This window comes from Telopea speciosissima, chromosome 3 (genome assembly GCF_018873765.1).
Source record: "Telopea speciosissima isolate NSW1024214 ecotype Mountain lineage chromosome 3, Tspe_v1, whole genome shotgun sequence".
In the NCBI taxonomy this organism is placed as follows: domain Eukaryota; kingdom Viridiplantae; phylum Streptophyta; class Magnoliopsida; order Proteales; family Proteaceae; genus Telopea; species Telopea speciosissima.
The window spans coordinates 27,285,559-27,309,387 of record NC_057918.1 but is presented as its reverse complement, the minus strand read 5'-3'; the positions used below and the strand labels follow the sequence as shown (position 1 = coordinate 27,309,387).

At 39.8% G+C, this 23,829-nt stretch overlaps 2 protein-coding genes across 2 annotated transcripts; one reads left to right on the top strand and one right to left on the bottom strand.

The window, feature by feature from the left end:
* Positions 1-957: 957 nt before the first annotated feature.
* LOC122656534 (nucleosome assembly protein 1;4-like) lies at positions 958-8,496 on the top strand. The gene is made up of 11 exons (XM_043851093.1): positions 958-1,095; positions 1,197-1,240; positions 1,340-1,435; positions 4,472-4,564; positions 6,588-6,672; positions 6,759-6,820; positions 6,900-7,084; positions 7,184-7,361; positions 7,444-7,487; positions 7,748-7,952; positions 8,102-8,496. Exons 1-11 carry the CDS (start codon positions 1,029-1,031, stop codon positions 8,168-8,170), a joined length of 1,128 nt encoding a protein of 375 aa, XP_043707028.1. The 5' UTR covers positions 958-1,028; the 3' UTR covers positions 8,171-8,496.
* A 1,170-nt stretch (positions 8,497-9,666) lies between these two features.
* Positions 9,667-22,632, bottom strand: LOC122653534 (probable ADP,ATP carrier protein At5g56450). The gene is made up of 4 exons (XM_043847393.1): positions 22,627-22,632; positions 20,599-20,601; positions 16,272-16,613; positions 9,667-10,542 (listed from the first exon to the last, which is right to left on the bottom strand). The coding sequence occupies exons 3-4, from the start codon at positions 16,602-16,604 to the stop codon at positions 9,910-9,912; spliced, it is 966 nt and encodes a 321-aa protein (XP_043703328.1). The 5' UTR covers positions 16,605-16,613; positions 20,599-20,601; positions 22,627-22,632; the 3' UTR covers positions 9,667-9,909.
* Positions 22,633-23,829: the final 1,197 nt, after the last annotated feature.

The window sequence follows — 23,829 nt, the reverse complement described above, 5'->3', positions numbered from 1 at the left end:
TGGGATTTTCTTAGGCAACCATTCGTTTACGGCGATAAAGTTTAATTGACGCTTTAGAAGGGGCTAAGTTTTATTTGGCCTTATTTAGATAGTGGGGACATAGGGAATGGGATACTACAATGTGGGAAATTATGAAAACTTTCCTTGTAGTATGGGAAAATGAGATTATTTGGATGCATGAGTGAAAAAGTGGACGACCAAATTTAATTTGTCAGGTTTTTATCAATGCCTAAATTTATCCACCCCATCTCCGTCAAAATCCTATTGCTGGCAATTCTAGAGCGGGATGTAGTTCCAGTTGTTCTTATTCGAACAAATACATTGCATTTCAAAAGCCATTACTGTCTCACCTAGATAAGTATGCTATTCTCGTGCCAAGTATCAAATTTTACCTAGTACTTTCAATTCCATATCTAATTAATGGAGGTGACAAACGAAAGTTACAATAGTCATCTCTCACCCTCTCTATCGATGTTCTTTCCATTTCACAAACTTTCCCAGCTCACTCTTTATTTTATTTTTTATGAAAATATAATCAGACAAATCACACACCAATTAATCCCAAAAGGTTAACCGACTTCAAAGTGTAATCCCAACCCATTCTTTGAACAAACATGGTTTGCCGTTGTTCATCTGTATCTCTAACTTCTAACTCCAACATTTAAGATTCACTTTTCAAAATTTTCTTTGCCATTGTCTCTCTCTCTCTCCAACTTCTAACTCTATTTTCTCAAACTTTCCCACCCTCATCCCATTAAACAAACAAGATTTTGCGAGAGAGGGGGAGAATTAAGTGAGTCGCAGCACACCGCACCGCACCGCTCAATATTCGGCTCTTCGGCCCCACAAGTGACAAGGACACAGCTCAATTCCAACTCGTAACTCCAAAGTCCCAACTCCGTCCATCTTTTTTTCCCTCCTTTTTCTCATCTGACTTCTGACGACCACCAGACTCTTCTTTAAAACTTCTAGGGTTTTTTGGAACATTAAGCCCTAGGGTCTTATTCGCCTCTCGTTGTCTCTGCTTCATGAGTAACAACAACGATCAGTTGAACATGGCCGATCTCAACGCCTCCCTTCCAGGTGCCGCTGCTGGTATGGTGACTCCCATTCACTAGCAACCCTAAATTCCTCTATCCCGTTATCCCTTCCTTTTTTTTTTTTTTTCTAATCTTTGTATCTTGATCCACTTGCAGCTCTTAGCGCCGAGGATAGAGCAAGTCTTGTTACTGCTCTTAAGGTGAGATTTTCGTTTTTTCTCTACATTTCTGTTGTTCCCTATGGAAATTTTTTTGTAGGGTTCTTTTCGGGTGGCTTTAAGGTTTTTGGGTTTGTACAGGATAAGCTTCAGCATCTTGCGGGACAACATTCTGATGTTCTCGAGACTTTGACACCAAATGTCAGGAAGCGGGTAGAGGTTCTCAGAGAGATACAGGTTCGGCTTATTCCGTTCTTTGCACATCTAAATGTACCCCGACCCCGAGGTTCTCAGAAATAAAAAAGAATATTGCTATAGATTTCAAGCCCGGTGGCAAACTTTATACGATGTCTTCTTAAATTCTTACAGTTGCTACAGGCCTACATGTCATTCAATTGGAATGACTCTTTGTTGGCGCTAGATAATTTATGCTTTATTTCCTTTGCCGTTATTAGATGTGGATTTTTTCTGTATATTTTGAATTTCTCTTTGTCTTCTTCTTCCTCCCCGAGGGAAAGATTCACGAGTTATGGATAAGAAAAAATGAATTGATTCAGTCATAATAGCGGTGTAATATACTGATTATGTTTTCATTATGTATAGGTCATTGTATCACAAAAAACATGGCCTACCTGTTTCTTACTCTCCTTACCCAGAAAGGGTAAAAATGTTGGTCTGGATGCCATAATTGTGAAAATTTATTGCATATATATGTCCAATTGATGGTATCCAGGTCTGTAATCAACTGTGGTATTGTTGTTTGTATATCCTGTTATTTTGATGGGTGAAGCTTGGCCAATTTCATGCTCATTAAGGGCATGAGATCCGGTCATTTCAATGTAGTTGCATATTTCCTTATGAAAGGAGCAGTTGATGCAGTGTACAGGTCCTTGGGAATTTGCATGCAGTCTCTGAAAGACCAATCTGGATTCGAAAATGATTTTCTTTTTTAGATTTAATTGCCAGCAAAGCAATCGTAAAATGCTTTTTTTCTTTTTATCCGAAACAATCTTCATATTTGAACGAACTTTATGTTTTCTAAGTGATGTGGATCCCTTTTGATGCTTTTTAAGCTGCATAAGGAAAGTGTGCTTCATCCTCTTAGATATTTTTCTGTTTATTTATTGAATTACATTTTCCATTCGTTATTCAACTTGCTGGTATTTTTTGTGGGACCATAATAGTTGACATGAGCTGGTTTCATTTCTGTAAGTTTTTCTTGCTTATTTTGTGCTCATTCTTTAACTTTTTTGCTTCCTGCTTCCAGCTTCCATCCCGGTCATGTATCATCCTTTCAATACTTTTGATCATAGTTGTCAAGGCGTCGCCTATGCGTTGCTTCGGTGACTGCCTTGGCATCTAGGCGCCTTGACAACTTGTGTCGCCTTGGTTGCCTAGGCGAGCAATTTGCTCGACTTGGTCGCCTTACGTCCAGGCCCCCTCCAACGCCTTGGTTCACCTAGACTCTGTGACAACCATAGTTAGTAAGTTCACGTATTAATTGCTGTATTAATACGCGTATCTGATCATATTAATCAATAAGCTGACTATTACCATAATTTACCAAGTATAATTTTATACGCGACTTTGAGGAAACACCGTACTATACACGTATTAATTGCATATTAATATAGATTTATGAGTTTTAATTAAACAAAATAAAAAAACTAAAACCTAAAAGCCCAAAAGCCGGTGAGAAAACCCCCAAACCTGAAACCCGAAGACTCTAATTCTAGCAAGCCATCTACTCCTACAGTCAGGGAAAACACTCTTTGATCAACCTCGAAGACTCTAGTTCTGGTCTATATCCATCAAATCCATGTATCTCTCATCCTTCTTTCTTTCTCTCTCCCTCTCTCTCTGTCTTTGTTTGTGTTGATAAGATTATATAGATTTGCAATTCTTCACGAACTTTTTTTTTTTGAATTTGTGTTAGCTGTTTTCGATTCATGGTTTTATCATTTCTTATTGGAGGGTTACTCACAAACATGGAATCCCAGCTTCCTATTTGAATCAAACCCCTTCATTTCCTTCTCGATCTGGTATTCTCCAAGAGTGTAGCATCCTAAGGAACCGTAAGAGCTTGTTCCAAATCTGTACTAGAGAATACAGAGAGTCCAACAAGGTTTGGACTTCCTCCATCGCACATAACAAACAGTCTGATCCTCTTGATTTCGGGTTCTACTGTAGTCCGATTAGAATTTTGAAACCAAACCTAGACTCACCGTGAGAGAGAGCATAGGCTGTTAGGTCGTTCAAGTGCTAGCTATAACTTTCTGGATTCTTTTAGCGCCCCCCAAAAAAAAAAAAAAAAAACTGGATTCTGACCCTAGTGCCTAATTCATGATAATAGTGGATACATACCTTGGCTTTTCCAAGTCGCATCAGTTTGCAGTCAATTGTTTGGTAATGTAGTCGATAAGAAGTGTATTGGTTATTGACTTGCAGAAATGAATTCAACCTATTTAGCTCTAGTTGCGGTTTTTGACTGATACATGCTATTATTTGCTATGATAGATTATGGTTGATGGATTACCCATCAACATTTGTTTTGATAGACATGGTTAAACTTAATTAATATTAGATGTAGAGATCCAAAAGAATGTGAAATGATTTTAAATTGGAAAGCCATATTGGTTTTAAGTGTTCATGAAGGAATGAGAGATTAGAATTTAGTTGCAAAAAATCAGTTTGCTCCTTGATTTTTACTAGGATAAACCCGTATTTTTGCTCTCGGACTTTTACAGAGCAACCGTATTAAAATACGTATTAAACATGTATCATGTCATTACCGTACGTGTTTTATTGCGCCTGATTTTTGAAAATGTATTATTGCCATATGGGCCGATTAATTGCCGTACGTATCCGTTTCCGTATAATTGTCGTACCCAAACTTACTAATTATGGTGACGACTATGATTTTGATCTTTATATTCGTTCTCCTGGCTCTTGAGATGTTCCGGCTGATTATCCATTTCCTTTGCTAGATTTTGGCAACCTAACACACGATTTGCACATGAGGATGTCAGTAGTTTAAAATTACTTGTTACTTGCTGTGTGATAATGCATATATATTTCTCCTCAGACATGCAATGCATAGATCTTCCTCCATCTCACACACGCTAGAATTCACATGTACAAATAAAGACCTTTCCTCTGTTTTAGTTTCTTGAATACTTGAGGCCAATAGATGCTCTTGTTTTTCCTTTCCTTCTTTTGTTCAATGATGAATTTTCAGGTCATGGAGCCTTCTAATGATTTCTTGATTTGCAGAGTCAACATGATGAGCTGGAGGCCAAATTCTTTGAAGAGAGGGCAGCACTCGAGGCAAAATACCAAAAGCTGTATGAACCACATTACACCAAGGTATGATATCAGATTTTCATTAATAAACAATAATAATTTAAAGATGTTCTTTTCTTTGTTAATTCAATGCTTACAACATTGTAGTTCAGTTCCTAGCTCTCAAGCCTTGTTGGTTTTATGTGTGACCGACTTAACTGTAGGTTATGGCATCTTTGTTATATAGGTGAAGATGAGGTGTGAGGTGTGTTGTGTGTTTGGTATGGATATCTTCAGTAGTTTTACCCATTTTGACCCTCAAAATTAGATGTGGGGACTCAGCTACCATAGGTTTGACAATCAGGAACGGTTATATGGAGATTTTGTTCAAATGACATACAATCTCCAAGTAGGTAAGGAAGCTATATTTAATATGCTAGACTCATTCATTATTGATTATATCCAATGAATGATGATAACATTTAGGGAGGGGGATTGCTGCCAGGCTGCGTGGCTCCTGCACCAGCATGGGGGCCAATGAGAGATCATGCTTGGGCATCCAATAGGGATGGGATTTTTCATTACACTAGGGGCGGGGTGGTCATTCTGCCCTTCCTGTGTCTGGGTGCAGGCGTCACGCAGCCTAGCAGGCTTCTCAACATTTACTAGCAAATTGATGCATCATGAACTAGCAATATGACATCAAGAGCTCCTGATGCAGTAGCACTTTCATGGAGTGGCACGAACCCGTTTGGAAACCTATTAGAGATGAGGCAGGTCCAAGTCGAGTTTTGGTTCATTAGGATATTATATTTGGGGAAGTTAGATATGTAGGGGATTAGATTCCTTGTTTGAGATAGTTTTTTAGTGGAGTCAATTTCAGTTTGAGTAGAATTCTTCTCTCTCTCTCTCTCTATTGTGTGTAAACCCAGCAGTTACACAGAGATTGAATGAATTGAAGAAATTAGTTTGAGTTTTGCTGTGGTGCTAAGGCGTGGGCCTGCTGGCTGAACGTGCTTCCTTTCTTTCTCATCTCTTTTCTTGTTTCTCTTTCCTCCCAACTATTCTCTCCTCCCTTCCAGCTGAGCTCTTTGAACTTTCTTTCTAACTGTTTCATCTCCTTCCCTTTTGCCTGTTCTTGGTTGTTTCTCTCTTTCTGGATAACCCCTGTTTATGGCGATATCCACAGTTCTAATAGATTTGATCGATTCCTACCAAATCTCTTATTTTCATTCTTAAATGTTATACACATATTCCTTACCTGAGGGCGATCCAATCTGGGAGGTTTGGCATCATTATCCCTCATGGGTAGTGAGATTTGAATTTTTGAAGAAATTTGTAACTGTTATGTCCACCTAATCTGATTTAGAGACTACTCTTTATTTAGTTGATGATTTGGGCTGCTATTGGTTGCCAATGTGAGGGCTCTAATGTAGGAACTTACCCATGAAGTTTCAACTTGATTGAAGCCCTATGCGTGATTTCCCTCACCTGAAACATGAACTGGTTACCCCTGGTTTGGTGTTCTATCATGGGTTGAATAAGGTAGTGTTTTATTAAAATTACAGATAAGCACCTGCCTTCTAAAAATTGGTTCTGTTTAGTCCCATCCTTGTTTTAATTTTCACAAATACCCTCCACTTCAGTAATTATTCCAGTTGAGTCCTGAATCTGTTTTCCTCTTCCAAGAGGATCCTAAGCTTTTCAAAATATTTACAAAATTGCCACTGCTTTCTTATCTTTTTGGATTTATTCACTTGGGTGACCCAGGGCATGCTTTAGCTCCAATATAATAAGATGTGTGAAATGTATAATGATAAAATAGGGTTTTTCACAACTGTCCAGGCATTGCGTGGGATTCAACTTTTGACTTATTTAATATTAGCAGATAATGGTCAAGGCTTGGTGTAGTCCAAATGTGGCATCTTGTCCAGCATGGGTTCTTGGGGTAAAGTGGTTCAGGTATAGGTGAACATCCATGGGGTATGCTTGTGTAGGGGCCTTCATTTTGTCCCTTGCCGATATTATTGTTTGCTGATACTTCTAGAATTTTTGTATGGTTTCTTTTTTCCTGCTCTGCTAAGTAATTCTTTTGCATTTTCCTCAGCGATATGAAATTGTGAATGGTATAGTTGAAGTTGGAGTTGCAAGTGAACCTGCGAAAGACCAAGGAGAAGATGAAGCCACAGAAGGTACGTAGAAACAGAAAATATAGATACCTCAATTTGCTTGTATCTTTTTATTTTTAACTAGTATCTTTTTATATTCAATTGTCCAGAGAAAGGGGTGCCTAATTTTTGGCTCACGGCAATGAAGACTAATGAAGTCTTAGCTGAGGAGGTATGTTGATTGAATTAGTATTATGTACTGCTTATTGTTTTTGGTATTGAATTTTGATGTTGCTTTTCCTGGACTCCAGATCTCGGAGCGTGATGAAGGGGCTCTCAAGTATCTCACAGATATCAAGTGGCATAGGATTGATAATCCTAAGGGTTTCAAGCTTGAATTCTTCTTTGATACTAATCCTTACTTCAAGAATTCAGTTCTGACAAAAACATATCACATGATTGACGATGATGAACCAATTTTAGAGAAAGCAATAGGGTACTTTGTTTGCAACCTCAGGAGTTTTTGCGAGAGTGTTTATTTTGTTCTTGTTTACCTCTTTCCTCATAATTTACTTTATCTTGGTTTGTGTTGTAGGACTGAAATTGAATGGCATCCAGGGAAAAGCTTGACACAGAAGGTCCTAAAAAAGAAGCCAAGAAAGGGATCAAAGAATGCCAAGCCTATCACTAAAACTGAGAACTGTGAAAGTTTCTTCAACTTCTTCAATCCACCTCAGGTTCCTGAGGATGAAGATGATATTGATGAAGAGGAAGTAAGTATTAGATCAATATTTGACATTGGCCAATGAAGGATGATGTTCTTTAGTTGATTTTTCCCCTTGGGTTTCTTGACAGGCTGAGCAACTTCAAAATCAAATGGAACAAGACTATGACATTGGGTAAGTCAATTCTTGTTTTGTTATGGGAAAGAGTTACCTGAATTCTGACATATTTCATGTATTGTTATGTGGAGATCTAATGGAGGGTGCTAGTTAGTGAAAACTTGTTCAAGATGCAAACATGGTGGCTGAAATATTTATCTAATTATGATGTGATTTCTGTGGAAGTTAGATTTTTTTTTCCTTCTTTGTTGTTCCACCTGGGCATGTTTCCTTGGACCCTCTGAATTAGCTATGGGATTGGTTGATGCCTTATGCAGGTCGACCATTCGAGACAAAATTATCCCCCATGCTGTGTCATGGTTTACAGGGGAGGCAGTCCAAGGGGATGAGTTTGAAGATATAGGAGATGATGATGATGAAGATGATGATGCTGAAGATGAGGATGGAGAGGATGATGATGATGATGAAGAAGAAGATGAGGATGATGATGAAGATGAAGAAGAAAGCAAGAGTAGGAAAAAGGTACGTTTATGAATCCTTGGTCTTGTTTCTGATTTCACTTTCATCGGCTGCACCCAAGTTGAAAGAATGAAATTACCCTGCCATCTTTATAAGCATTGTTGGTTTGCTTATAGTCCCTAACATGTCCCATTTGACACTGTAAACTGCAGAAGAGTGGAAAAGCCCAAACAGGAGGAGGTCCACAGGGCGAGCAGCCTCCAGAGTGTAAACAGCAGTAAGTTTGAGAGCCAATAGAACCATGCATTGACTGGGCCAACTTATTTGTGTGAAAGTGGGTCTCTGTGAATTGGAGAAGAATGAGAGAGTGAGGGATGATGAGATTTTTGTTGGTTTATTTTTCTACTTTGTTAGCAGTATTATAATTATTGTTTTTTTTAGTTTTTTTTCTCTTTTCCTTTTTCCCGGGGTGTGATTATATAGGTAGGTAGGTAGGTAGGAGGTGCCTTGCAATTTGTTAATGCGTTTTGGGTTCTCTCTCGTTACCCAGTGTTGTGAACTTCCCAATTGCTATTTTAAGCATGTGATTGTTCTCTGATTTACATTTGCGACTGAATTTCCATTGGTTCCATTCAAATTTTAGTGTCGTTTCTCATGTGCTGTTGTCTAATAATATGGGGAGAAATCCTCTGGAGGTTTCCGTGGAACTGGAGATCTTTGGCATCCAAGTCTTTGAATTGTGACTTATGGTGATAAACTAAATGAAATGTGCTAAACTTTTCTTTATACACAAATTTCAAGGACCATTTCCTCTGGTTAGGGTTTCTAGATAATTACTTGTTTCTGAAAAAGAAAAAGAAAACCATTGTTCTAAAAATTGGTGAAAAAACCTTTTTCTTGTCTTCCAGATTTGGTGAAATCAGGGATTGCGGTTTACAACAAAAAAAAAAAAAAAAAAAAAAAGAAGAATTCAGAATTGGGGTTAGTTGATTTTCATCCCGAATTTGAGATGTTAAGAAAAATTAAACTTGTCTCCGGAAAATCTATTCCCTCTATCATAATGAATCCTTGGGTGAAGTTCAGATGATGATTTGCTAGACTTCTTTAATGCACGGTTTTAGGGATCGATGTTGGATTCGTTGTATTGGTTGATCTGTATCAGTATAAAACCCTGCGGCGAGAGCTTGTCGATGAGAACCGCAAGACCGAGTACTGATACTGTGAACTAAAACCTTATTTCAAGGTGGAGCGAGTGGAGATTTTAATTCAATTTCTTAAGAAACTGATAATAGAAAAATAAAAGTTAAAAATTTCTTCACTAGATTACCGAAATTTTATTTGTTCACTTGCCGAACTCTGTTTCCACTCAAACTTTACCTGTGCAAAGAGAAACCTTGGGTCTTCTTTTAGCCCTATCCAATCTGGCACTGTGGCATATATTTGTGCTGGTTAGAGATACATTTTAAACCTGCTAGATTAAAAAAATTTTAGACAGTAAACAAACAAATTCACCAAGGATTCAAAATGGAGGTTCAATTTTGTCTGATGAAAAAGCTGATACTGGGCATGCAATTGCCACAAGAATATTATTGTCTCACATACATTGCTACCAACTTTACTTCCCCCATTCCCAGCCTCCCATTCCCTCTTTTACATTCTTTCAAAATCCCTCCAACAAGGTGCTCGGAAGAAAAAAATTGAATTCAATTCGAGAAAGTATTTCACAAGTTTGGTATCCACTTCCCAACAAAAGAAAAAAAAACAAAAACCTAACTCTTTTATTTGTCAATAAGAGGAAGGACATGAAAATTGCCATGGGAGCTCAATAGGAAATTTTAATTGCCATGGAACCTCAAACTGGAAAACTGACAATTACATTTCATATCGTATGCATTCCGCATAAGCTGGCAATTAGCCCCATAAGCATATCCTGAAAGCCTTCCAAGCCACAAATATTCTCAATTTCATTTGGTTAATGCTGCTGCCAGCATGATCCAATTGATAGAATCTCACTTTTTAGCTACAACCCACCCCAATTAATAAATTTTTTGATCTCGTCATACAAAACCAGGATCGCAGCAGCCCCAATTCCCCTAAACATGTTTGAAAGCGCACCACGGTAGAAGGAAGCAACACCTTCCGTCCTATAAATCTTCCTCCAACAGTCCAGGGTGCTCTTATACATGGGCTTCTCCAAACCAGATTGCATCATTATTCGCCTCCTTACAGTATCTAATGGATAAGATAACAAGCCTGCCGACGTTGTGACAGCTTGGGCAACCACCCAACGCTTCCACAATTCCAATTCAGGTTTAGACTCTTCAGACATCATCTCTTTTAGAGTGTCAAAGCCCCCAAAGTAAATGCCACGGTGGATGATCATCCCATGTAGAGAGGCAGGAAGGCCGCTGTAGATGCCCTTGATCCCATCTTTCCTGCGAATGGTACTGAGGAAGTGCCAAATGCCCCTGAATTGACGAGCTTCAGTCTTTCCTACATCTGCTGCTAAGCGTGTATGAGCAATATCAAGTGGGTAGATGATAATCAGTGTTGTACAGCCAGCTGCAGCCCCAGCCATGAAGTTAGCAAGAGCACCAGACATGAGAGGATGATCTTGAGGATTACCACTTCTTAATATGGTTCTGTAGAGGTCCTGTAAATGGCACTAGGGAATAAGGATACAGACAACTACTTTTAAGTATTCTGAATTATGTCAAGAGCAGTAATGTTGGGTATTTCATGCAAAAACATCCTCAATCCACATTTACAATTTTTTAAGGCTACAAAGCTCAGGGAAGTAAGAAAACAGTAGGGTGCAAAGAAAGCTACATAATGCTTAAGTCTCCGAGTAAAATGAAGAGAACAGCTTAGCAACTAACAGATGAGGGGCTCAAACAACCTAGAACAGTTTATTAGAATTGTATTCAAACCATGGCAGGTTGATCCCCCAATAATTCCCCACAAAGTCACTTTTGTTAAGGATTTTGGTGGTGGTAGTGTCCTTGAAAGAGTACATCTAGCTGTGAAGAGATCATACCACTAGTTATAAATATATGTTTAATGAATCTCAAAGTTTTTGGATTTGGCAAACTGGGATAGTTTCATGGATCCAGCTTTATGACGCCATTTGAATAGTGATTCATGGCTACTTGGTTCTATTAAGAGATGAGATGAGTGGCTTCCATTGCCACTAGTGCCTTGCAGGATTTTTTTGCCTTAAAACTTTATTGTGTACTACCCAGTCAGACAATTTGAATGACTAGCTCAGATATTCTCCTTCTTGAAAGATTCATATCCCTGAGAAGCTAATTATGGGTCTTAACCCAGACGAGCATTAAGGAATTACTTGACCTGATAAAGAGCAAGTTGAACTGTCACAAACTGCTCATTAAAAAAACAAGAGGCTCACCTATTTTAATGAGAATTTCATTGTTTGGACTGATGTTAAACTGAAAACTCTGAAGGTGCTACTAATGATAACAAATATGTGGAAACTGAAAAGTAGAAATCAATAGACTGTGTATCAGATGTTGCTCCAGTAGAGTTACAAAAAGGGCAGAGATCACTGGCCAAATGGTAAAATGATCTCCTCAAATCTCAATCTTGTAACGCGATCCACCAGTATATATTACATTATATTGAAAAAACTTTCATAAGGGGCCTAATTCCGAAAAACAAATAAATGATACAACACTATCACTACAATGGTGCGAGAAATATAAGCAACATATATTTAAAACTTGCCATGAAAGCTAAAAGTTTTTGGAGAAAGAATTTATGAGATTGCGAGTGCTATTATGTCACCTCAATCAACAAAATTTTTAGACCGTAAATAGTTGAATCCAATCAATCAGAAAAGATGAAATAAAGGAAAGAAAGGAATAGTCGAAATCAAGACACAGAATAAATAGATTGAAGATCAGGTCAGATTACAATGAAGAAAGCAAACAATAGTTGGACCCAAAATCAGATGTCTTTTCTTCTGGACAATCCTAATTTCAAGTACCTTAGGTGGGCTTCCTGCCTTAGCAACTGACGGTCTTCACGGATGGATCATTCATAGTTTTTTAAACTGGACCAGAAAGTGAACTATAAACATATCAGATTCTGGGGTTTTCCCAGTTTCACAGAGAACCTAACCAGAAAACTACGAACTGAAAATGTCTCTGGTTTCAGTTTTCTGGTCCAGCCATTCTGTATGGTTTTAACAACTATGGAATCATCTGACCCATGTAATCTTTTTATTTTCTTCTTTTCTGCTCTGATATTTTTGAATGCTAGAGTCTGACATACCCAACCTCCTTTATGCTTTATTTTAATGAATACATGATCTTTCCCTCAAAAAGCAAACAATAGTTGCAACTTATGGATACTGGACTTGGTCAGTGGAGGCTCTGATCATCTGATGATTGTGAGGGATTCAACTCACGCCACTAGGTGACAGACCACTTCTAAAGATCCGTGTGTCTATTCTCACGATGTCAGACTCCCAAGGAGTGCAAATGAGAAAGCCCATAAGCTGTGGCCAAGGATTTCCTCCCAGGGAATGCTCTGTTACTTATCCCAACACCCAAACCCCGCCCCCCAGAAGAAATTTCTCTTCATTTCTTCTATTGATTTATTAGACTTTCCTAATGGGCTAGTTAGAAAAGGGTGCAAATTAGACATTGATGGCTTTTATGTTAATATAATCACAGAATTTGCAACCAATGACTGTGCAAGCATGTAAACCCTTCCAAGTTCTTTGTTACATGACTACCCGTTGACAATTGAACACTATCATAATGTGAATGTTGGGATCCCTATGTTCTAGAGGAAACTCAAGAAAGCACTTAAAATCCAATTAAGGAAAGTTGTGAAATAAGACAAGTTACTCGCAAAATTAGAAGCTTTTATTGGGATTTCATATCATACTTAAAAAAGTAGCTCTTTGTATCATTACTACTCACTTCTGATCCTTAGTTCTTTTAATTAATAAAAAATAGGTTGAACTATGAAATTTGTCGTTAAACTGGTGAAAATAAAATAGAACTATTAGAATGAAGTCCATGAACAGAATACTCCGCCCATCAATCAATGGAGCATTTGTTATGGAGACCGTTTGTGATGGAGACACAAGACAAACCTTTCCCAACAAGAAAGAATTTCTTCTGCAAAAGTCATCTCGAGGTATAAAATGGTAACACATACAAGGTGAGTGTAAGACAGCGGGGTTCAAAAATCTAGTTTGTGCATATCAAGGCAAGAATCATTGGTGTGGACTTCTTATATAACACTTTTATCCAAAACACATGCATTTAATCTTCCATGTGGCAGTAAGAATATTGTTGCGGAGCAGCTTCAGTTCAAATCCAAGGTTTTTGGTAAGGACGAGAAACATGACCAGTGAAGCCCAGTGACAATGGAAAGTGGAATTATTAGTGAAGCCTAGTGACGATGGCATGTGGAAGCTCTGAATATTCGTAGAGGTCTCTACTTCTTTTGGATTTGTTCTTTTCTGTTTCTAGTATAACTACTATTCATGGCGCACCCTTGCGGGAGAAGGTATTGGCATACAACCTAACTCTGAATTCATGACAGCTACTACAATGCATATCCTCAAACGTATATTATTTCAAGTCTTGTGACTTATATTGTGCTAAACGTCCATGCCCCTGGCAAAATTGTAGATTTCTAGAATACTAATACATTTGGGTTCCTAATGTCATGTTGTGAGTTCACATCTGCATAATAATGTTTTCTCTTATTTATATTAAGAATGAACACCACATCTAGATTACTAACTTTGTCATTTCCTTGGAAATTGTCATATATGAAATGTACAGGTTTCAACTTCTCCTTGGAAAATCCTCATTATTCAGGTTCCTATGTCCAAAAATTTAAAGGTTAGGCAGGTCAAATTCCTAGACACATACTTGTACACATCATCCATAACCAAATACATGTAACCTAGTTAGTGAGAAAAGTATCAGTGGAGTACCTGACATTTACATTCCTATAAATAAGATTTAGAGGAGGATGGGCCTTGGTGCAACGGTTAAGGTTGCTCCATTGTGACCTAGAGGTCAAGGGTTCGAGTCTGGAAACAGCCTCTCTGCGAAAGCAGGGGCAAGGCTGCGTACATTACGACCCTCTCCAGACCCCGCACTGGTGGGAGCCTCATGCACTGGGTACGCCCTTTATAAATAAGATTTAGAGCAAAGTGGTCCTCTTACACCGGGTACTTTCACCTTAGGCTAACTGCAATACCTAATCCATTAGTTTACCTTGGTGGTGGAGCTTAATCAAATGTATGATAATGGCTTCTCTCATTCTCTGCCAACTCCTGAATGTTTATGCTTTACCAACAACAAATCCTTGCTTCTTTCTCACAAAGTTCTTAATCAGCTTCAACTACATTTTCAAATTTTTTGGAGACATGAATTGAAGTTTGCAATGTCAAATTTTGGTACAGCAAGGAGAATGGGATTGTGCAGTTGGTGTTAGAACCTAAGTTCATGATACAGTTTTCTCTTTTTCTGTTTTAACTCAACCTATTATCATATCCAATCAATATTTATTTATAAAAGCCAACATACAGAATCAATTGCATTAACACAATGAACTAAATACACACACATACATACTATCTTGAATTAGGATAACACAACTCAAAAATCATGGACAAGAAGAAAAAGAAAATTATCACACCAATTTAGATAGATTTAATATAAAAAAAGACAATATTTTGTTTTCATGGACCTCCATATCAAAATGGGAAAGGGGCCAACATTGGATCCAACTTTGGCTTTGAAATAGGCTTCAAGAGGTCATTTTTAGGTATGTGCAGCTTTATTTCTACTGTTTGCAAATGCTTACTGCAAGGCCTAATGACAGCTCAACAAGCTGGAGTTTCTACAGATAGCACACATCAGTTTAGAATCAGAGAGGTTCTGATCAAAACAATTGTGACCCTTTCAGATAGTTACATCACAATACCATAGAATGATGATAGGTGGTTTCAGAAAAATCAATACTCTAATTAGAGTCCAACACAGCTGTGAAGATTTAGCAGTTGGATCCTGTACCACGCAAGAAGAACTAGCCTGATAGCATGATGAAGATTTTAATGGGGAAATTAATTCAGATACTTAACTCCGCCAGTGTTTGCTTCCGGTCCCAAGCCCGGGTAAAGGAGGAGGTTGGTGTGTCAGGTCGGCAGCCGGCACTGCAAAAAAACCAAGCCAAATCCTTTTACATGGATTCTCTCCAGCACGGAGGAGTGATTTGATTCAGATTGAAGGAACTAAAAGAGCTAGGGGCAGACCTAAAATGACATTAGGAGAAGTGAGGAAAGACATGCATTGCTTAGGCCTTGTATCAAGTATGACCTTGAATAGAGCTGATTGTAGGGCAAGGATTCATGTAGCTGACCCCATTTAGTTGGGATAAGGCTGAGTTGTAAAAAGTACTTAGCATTATACTTCACTAGGCATAGAGACGTCTAGAAAGGACCCAATATAGAATTATAATTCGTCATATATACATAAAATATAAAGAACATAAATATGGGGTCATATCAGAGGAATAGTAAATAGGACCCTAAACCTAAACCGGCAGCTCCACATTCATGACAAAATTCAGTAGTCTATCTGTGCCTAAAAATCAACAAAAAACTTGCAAAGCCTTCTTATCTTCCTCAGACATTAAAGAGTCAAAGAATTGTCTTCACAGTAAAGTCATTGCAATGTTCTTATATACATTTGGTTTTGAGAAACTTCATATTGCCTACTCATTTTTTATTTTTATTTTTGTTCATAGTTCATATTGCTTAGTTTGCCTTGGGCTGTAGGCCTTTCAGGCCTAAGAGATTTCTAGCCTGAGACCTGATGGCTAATGACCTTGAGAATAAAAAAATTACTTGAAAAAGAAAGCCCGCCACCCCCCCCTCCCCGGGTTATGCCTATAAAAACTTGGATGCTTGTTTTAACAAGTTTATGCTTTATTACCTTCAAATCATTCCACAAGTCCTCCCATTTGAATGAGGTACCAGGACGAAAGAAAAACCAACAAATCTCAACTGAAACAAGCACGGTATGTTGCACCAAAATCAATCTGCACCTAAAGAACTATTCTTGGAAATCTTGACATTGCTTAAATTGGGATACCTATTGAATGCTTGCTGGATAACGCATTCTGATCATTTATACATGGATGATCAATCATTCGTGGTTAGAGTTGAAGCAAATCACACACAAAAAGAGAAATTTGGATCTGAATAAGTGACAGCGAATAAATTACCAAAAGAAATGAAAAAGAACGTATATCTAACAAGTAGAGTCATATGATGAACAAAAAGAGAGAGACAAAGAGAGAAAGTAAAGAATGAATGTGAGCATGCACCTTGAGGGAAAAATTAAGGGCAACAGAGGGATAGTAGCGGAGAACACTGCTTCCATTACCCCTCCATAGAGATAGGATACCCTCCTCCCTAACGGTCCGGACAATACAATCCAACATGCCTCTAAACCTGCGCTGGCCACCACCACCAACAATCGCGAGATTGCTTTCCTGCGTCTGCAAAAGTAATTTGGCTCTCTCAATCGGAGCCACAATAGTGTGAACCACTCCCCCCATTACTGCTGCAGCCAACATATCCCTATGAAAGTTTGCCAACCATCTATACAACCTTGAACTCGTACCCACGTCCTTCTCATCATCATTACCTTCCCTCATTCCTCCTCTCTGTTCTTGGAAGAAATGGCAAGAGGATAGAGTAGAAAAACTATTGAGTTCGAATCTTCTGTGAGTTTCAGAATTGGATATATCAGATTTCACTTCCACTCATGCCTGCTTTCAGAATCTCAGCATCGACGAAAGACATTACCTACAGATTTAGGTATGGACTTCGTCTCAGTTGCTCGTATCTGTCTATCTGATTGCAGAGTCTAATCGTCGGCGAAAGACAGATTTTCAAGAAACGACTATAAAGAAACAAATTTTCCTCTGCTTCAATAGTCTCGTTCTTTCGTCTCTTTCTTCTCTTTCTTCTCTTTCTTCTCTGTCTTCTTCCTCTTCGCCTGTGTTGTCGTTCTGCTTCTTCTTCTTTCTTTCTTTCTTCAGAATCTACTCTCCATCACCAATCGCCTGTTTCAATTCGCTCTTGGCGCTTCAATACACAGAGATGTAAGATGTTAGGTTGTGAAAACTTCTCTTTAATCCCTCAATTATTTATAGATTTAGATAAATGATTGTGTTCCCCAGTTTCCTCTTTTTTGGAATTGAAGACCTTTAATAGGGGGATAGGGGATGGGGAATTGGGGACAGGCACCAAGGTGGTTCGAACTCATGACCTTTTGGTCTTTTTGTCAACTGCGCTTACCCCTTGGGGTAGGGGATTTATCCCCTCAATTTACCTACTCCTCAATTTCCACAATTCCATCTAATAGGGGGGTCGGAAATGACCACCCTACCCCCTGCCAGAATACACTGTCCGGGTGGGGTCCACCTCCCTCTATTAGAGGAATTGAGGAAATTGATGGGCAGGCAAATTGAGGTGATAATTTTCCAGTTCTCTTGTTTGTTACATGTTGTTTCCCATCATTACAATCGATCCACCGTCCGTTTCCACTAAATTTGACGGCTTTCAATCACCTTGTATTGGTCGATACCTTAGAATTCATGCAAAATTCTTCAACCGTTCAATTTGAAGAGAATTGACGCCATGCAACTCACAGCTAGTTAAAACGTTAGGTGGAGATTCTGGGATCCATACCTTCACGAATAACGATCACGTTAAGGCCCAGCCCATACTCCCGGTTATTGGGCCTTTCCCCTATGGTAAAGTGATGGGGGCCATTATGAAATTTCCCAATTTTAAATTTCTTTGAACACGTGTCACCTTATAAACCGTACGATCATATCAGGCCTAGTGGGGGTTTTCCATTTCGGGAAATTGACCTTTCACTAGCAGCCAAGGTTATAGATATCAATATCAATCTGATTGGGGAATATTGAGTCATATTGTACATAACCATTTTTTGAACAATATAAGCTGTTTTTTTAGTTTTAAACAAACACAAATGCACTTAGAATGTGAAAGACAAAAGTACGAGTTTTTCTTTTCTTGTTTGTTTGAGAAGCATACAACAAAACTTGTTTAAAATGTTAAGAAACAGGTATCATGCTCTCATCAAAGAAAATGGAAGTTGGAGTTCCCTCAGTGGATTTTCTTGGCGTCACCATTCATAATGGCCAATACCAGCTCCAGCCCCACATAGGCAAGTCTCTTCTCCAGTTTTCTGATGGCCCTCTCAATACTTCTCAGCTCCAACAGTTCCTTAGGATTGTGAACTACATGGCAGAATTTATCCCTCATCAGACAACTTATACAGGACCACTGCACAAGCTCCTCAAAAAAAGCCCTCCGCCATAGACGACAACTCATACCAAGGCAATCCAAGCCCTTAAGAGGATTGCTACAACTTTGCCCCCTCTCCACATACCTATTCATGGTACCCGCATCCTTCAAACTGATGCTAGTGATGAACAATGGGTAGTCATTCTTTTGGAAGAAGCCAATGGTTAAAGAAAGATTTGTGGATATCGAAGTGCACAGTTCAAGCCATCTGAGCAACACTATCATTCGACTGTCAAAGAAATCCTTGCAGTCAGAAGAGGAATTGAAAAATTCTAGTTCTACCTCATTAGTCACACTTTCCAGGTTGAGATGGATATGACAGCCTTTCCAAAGATATTATAGTTTAGACAGAAGGTTCTCCCAGAACCACAACTTCTCCGATGGGCTCAATGGTTCTCCCAATGGTCTTTCACAGTCAAGCATATTAAAGGCAAAGGCAATGTGTTGACATACTTTTTATCCAGATCCAAGATACCAATCTTACCCACCGTTCCTATCCTCTGCATGCCTCTCTGGCCTACAGATCTAGAACCATCCCAGCCTCCTCCAGACCCCGGACCATCCCAACCACCTCCTCCAGATGACTCGGATGACCTTACTTCTTTGCTCCCTTCCCTACCACCCGAAATCTACTGTGATATTTCGAGACGAACCATGGTCTCCTACAGCACCCAGACATATCAAGATATGCTCAAAGTTCTGATCTCCTGTCATGGACTCCTGTATGATTGGCAAACCTGCCATCCAGATCATCTCTTCATTACCCTCTTTTCCATGACCTATTACTACAACTTTACCAACGAATATGTAGTCTTCTTTTGGCATCTCCTCGTTGTCCATACGATAGCTATGTGTTTTTCTAACCATGCTCTTCTTCATTACCTCAGGCAGACCACAGTCATCTACCAACTCCCTTCCAGGTCCCAATCCCACAGATTTATCCGGCCAGCTGGCCCTTCCCACTTTGCCAGATTTCTCCAACTTTGCTCTCATTTCCCATTGGATTAGTACTCTCTCAGCCCTTCCCATAGATCAGTACTACGTCATCATCCTCTTTCACCGACCTGTTACACATATCCACCCTACCCTGGTTATACCTCCCTTACCTCACCACTTGGTCATTTATGACCCCACCTTCTCTATCCAGAGCACTGGAACTGATGACATTTGGGAACATCGAGATGATAATGATGAGTCATGAAGCACTTGGATGGCATTCATGCGCATTATGTGCCAAGAGAACGATGTGGACCCCTCCACGATACTGGATATCCTCATCAACACCACATACTCTGCATGGGATGTCAATCATTCCACTCTCCACCATCTTGTCATCCATCGCATCATGCAGGTCCACGTCGAACACGAAGTGGATAATTATTTACTTTTGACTCCTGACTCATCAGGGTATGACACCGACTGAGATAGATCCTCTTTGCTGTCTTCTTTAATTTTTGGCTTACTTTATATCTATCCGTAATGTGTGGCTTTACTTTACGTCTGTCCGTAATGCGTGGCTTTACTTTATGCTTTTAGCTTTACGTAATGCTTTTGCTTTTGTGTTTGTCGGCCATAATGCCAAGAGTTGTAATTTGAATTTGGATTTCATTTGGGTTGTAATTTTGAATTTGAATTTCATTTGGGATGCAATTTGAATTTGGATTACGGAGTTATTGTCTATATATACTCTTATCCTATGTAACTTAAAAAACAGAAGTTTAAATGAAAGTCTTCATCTCTCTTTCATCTCTCTTCATATAAATATGAGAAGTTTGAATGAAAGTCTTCATCTCTCTTCATATTGGTATCAGAGCTATGAGTTTCTAAGTTCTTCTCTTCATCTGTCCGGCGAAGGCTCTGCCTATTCTTGTATGACGGTCCTATTGGTTAGCTTTTTTTGATCTAGGTTCTCCAGTTATGGTGCATGGTTCAGCCAGTAAGAGTCCTTGAGCGTGTGAGATTGTGGCAGACGGCCCCCCTGTATCCCTATAATGCTCGAAAAACCTCTGGTGCAACCATAACCCACTCTGGATAAACCTTGTACAACCATTCACAAACCTAGGCCCATCGTGCATGAATAGTCATCCTCCTCCTGACAGGTGAAACCTCTCTTCTCATTATGAACCCCAACTATACTTCCTCAACTCGTTTGCCAGCTCTGAGTTCCTCCTCTGTAACCTTTCCACAGTCTCATGCCTCTAAGGTTGATTACCTGTACGAGTTAAACTACACTCCTTCTGATCAACAGGTTCACCCTACAAACTTTCCGCTCATCAACCCATATGATGTCTTCCCCAGACATACTGCAACCCTCTCTAAGACTATTCTGACACTTCTTGCTCCTAAGAAGTCCCCTGGCCTTATGGAGTATGTACAAGCCTCTCCTTTTTCTCAAAACCAGGTCACAACTTCAGGTACTGAGCAGTATTTTCCCATTGAGATTCCTCCAAAACTGATCCAGCAATGGCTTACTTTGGGCTATACTCATCTGCACCTTGGCGCGATTAAAATGACTCTCACCTTACATGGACGGAAGGGTCTTCTAGTTGTTATGTGTATGGATCTGTTGGACACCCGATTTAAACTCTACCAACATGTTGTCCTAACTAATGTTCAGTCCACACTGAACAACAACACAATGTTCTACACCTTGTATCCTAATTACAACCTTTCTTTGTTGGATCCAAACCTTCCTACAGCATGGAAGTTCCTGATTCAAATCACAGGTGCTCTTCAGGTGGAATCAGCGATAGTTGCAACTTTGCACTATCAGATTTGTTACCGCCTATAGAATCATGCTTTTGACCTTAACACTGGTCATACCTCAAAAGATTCAGCCATTTTCCTCCATATTGGTTCAGATCAGACCCCCACGATCACCCATGTTCCACGGCAGCTCAGCCGAACAGATCTCTTCAAATTGGTTCCAGATTCTTGGGTTTCAGCCTACGAATCGACCCATGAAGTTCAACCCACACCGCCTTTGGTGGCCACTGATCCCACCTATAAGCGGCCCGACGACGGCAGAACAGAGATCACTTTCCCTAAACCCACTAATATGGGTCTTCTTCTTTCATCTCCGGTTCCCCAGCTAGGTCTAAGATTGGATGCTCCTATTGCGTCTTTTGATGCTCAAGGCAATCCGGTCTATAGATTCCAAAGCTCCACAGGCCATAAGTATTTTGATGTTTGCAACTGCCCAGACTGCCTCGCATCTGATTCGGACAAAGCTCCTCCAGTTTCCTCTAGAAAACCACGACGAAAGAAACGATTCAAAGATCCTCTTTGGATACGTTATCAGCAAGGCTGTCCTAACGTCCGCCCCCTTGGCGACGACCCGAGCAAATATCAATTCATAGTGGAATATGGAAGCAGCAAACCTTGTCCATTAGGTTGTTGTTCATCCACTCCTGCTCCACCTTCTCCTCCACCATGTTATCCATTAACTAGTAGTGGAAGCAGCTCTGGAATCAGCAAGAATTTCCTAGGTGCAGCAGACTATGAAGATCAAGATAGACGCCTGCACAAATGGAAGGTCACACCTCCCAATCAAGTCTAACTTGATGGAACTCTTTCAGGCAACACTACAGTTGAAGCACAGCTCAATTGGCAGGCTGAGAACGCTATTGTGCAAAACCAGTACCTCCAGAAGATTGTGTCTTATCAAGAATACACTACTCTTCATCTCAGTCAGCAAGAGATCGATGTTCGTTATCTCAAGGAACGTATCGAAGCTCTACACAGGAAAAAACAAACTAAGCTCATGCACATGCTTACTCCTCATAACATGGCAGATGATCCATATGCTGACATCGAGTCTTTGTACTCCATCGACGATGAATTCTCATTAGATCTTCTGTTTGCAATTGAAGCTCTTGACTCAGACTCTGAGTTTGACCCATGTACTGAGTCTGACGGATTTGAACCCGTCTATCCTCTCTATTCACCACCTCCACCCCTGTACCCTTTAACCCCAAAGCTTACCCTTCAATTAGCCCCACTTTCCATTTACCCTACTACATGGGACCCTCGAGTCAAAATTATTGGTTATTTTGACACAGGTGCAACAATGACCATACTTGCTCCCCATGTTTTACCCCTTACTGTTGGAAGCCTCACAAGCAGTACGTTACTGCAGCAGATGAAAAAACCTTTTCTGTTGATTTGATATCCAAGGATCCTGTGAAGTTCAAGATTTTTCCCTTGTTAACGGTCAGCCATAAAGTCTTAGGATGCCCTTATTGGTTTTGATCTCTTGACCAAATTCCCAGGCCTTCAATGGAGTTCCCATGGTCTCACTTATAAGAAGCAAACCTTGCCGTGGACCACAACTCCTACCCTTCTCTCCCTAACTTCCCCAATTAAGGATATCAAGCAAAAGCTAATTTCTCAGTGTTGTGCAGATTCCCATACAGATTTTCTCACACAATGTGATCATCCTCTTTGGAAAAACTCAAAGTTCTTCATCAGATTACCCTTCAAGAAAAATGAAGATGCCAATCTTACTAAGGCTAGCCATTCTGGCATGAATCCAGTCCACGTAGCTTTAGCCCAAGAAGAAGTTTCACTGCTACAACCTAAGGTCTTCTTGAACCTACATTCTCTGCATGGGCATGTGAAGCTTTTTATGTCAACAAACGAGCAGAACAGACACGTGGTAAGCTCCGATTGGTCATTAATTATCAGTCCCTCAATGTTTTTCTGGCAGATGACAAGTTCCCTTTGCCTACTCGACCAGCTTTAATGCTCTAGCTATCAGATGCAACCATTTTCAGCACATTCGATCTCAAAGCAGGTTTTTGGCAACATGGTATCATGCTCTCATCAAAGAAAATGGAAGTTGGAGTTCCCTTAGTGGATTTTCTTGGCATGAATCAATATTTGAAGCTTCAGAGATCGCAGGGTTTGCAGAGGGTTTGGGAGGAGGGAAGGAGTCCAGGTAGAGTTCTTTGAGGAAGTTGAAATGGAATTAGGGTTTGTAGCCGGAATCAACGGGGAACAAGCTGGTTTGGTGGATGGAGGCCTTTGTGGAGGTACATAGGGGACAAAGGCAGGAGCTCTTGAATGAACTGGTTGAAAAGTGGGTTGGGTATACCGGTGAGGATTAGGTGGGGTTTTACAGTCTGGGGTCTAGATGGAGTAGAACTGGAGCTAGATGGTGGTTTTGGGGATTTTCTGCGGCCAAGTTTGCTTTGGCTTTGACATAAATCTTGCAGTTCTTTAAATAAGTCAATGGGAAAACTATGGTATGTGGGAGACGCATCATATTCTATTGCCGGAGGGGGAGGGAAATCTAGGTAAAACCGAGGAGAGGGAGGAAATGCATTTTTGCTAATAGTGGGTGAGATTCTGCCTTTCATGGGGGCGGGTGGTCATTTCACGCCCCATGTGTCTTTCAAGTTTCTTTTTTCTTTCAATTAATAGAAATTCCAAGAGAGAAAAGATGAGACAAACTAGCCAAAATGTTCTAAAGTGAACACACTCTCCCCCAGGGTTGTATCTGTTGTTCCTCGTCCGTCAGTTGATCTATTTTTCACATTG

Bases quoted from the DNA above. Each gene is read 5' to 3' on its own strand.
- LOC122656534 (XM_043851093.1), top strand. From the start codon at position 1,029: ATGAGTAACAACAACGATCAGTTGAACATGGCCGATCTCAACGCCTCC. The intron at 1,436-4,471 runs GTTCGGCTTATT...CTTGATTTGCAG, and splicing joins AGGTTCTCAGAGAGATACAG to AGTCAACATGATGAGCTGGA. The intron at 7,953-8,101 runs GTACGTTTATGA...TGTAAACTGCAG, and splicing joins AAAGCAAGAGTAGGAAAAAG to AAGAGTGGAAAAGCCCAAAC.
- LOC122653534 (XM_043847393.1), bottom strand. From the start codon at position 16,604: ATGAGGGAAGGTAATGATGATGAGAAGGACGTGGGTACGAGTTCAAGG. The intron at 10,543-16,271 runs GTGCATGCTCAC...TGCCATTTACAG, and splicing joins CCCTTAATTTTTCCCTCAAG to GACCTCTACAGAACCATATT.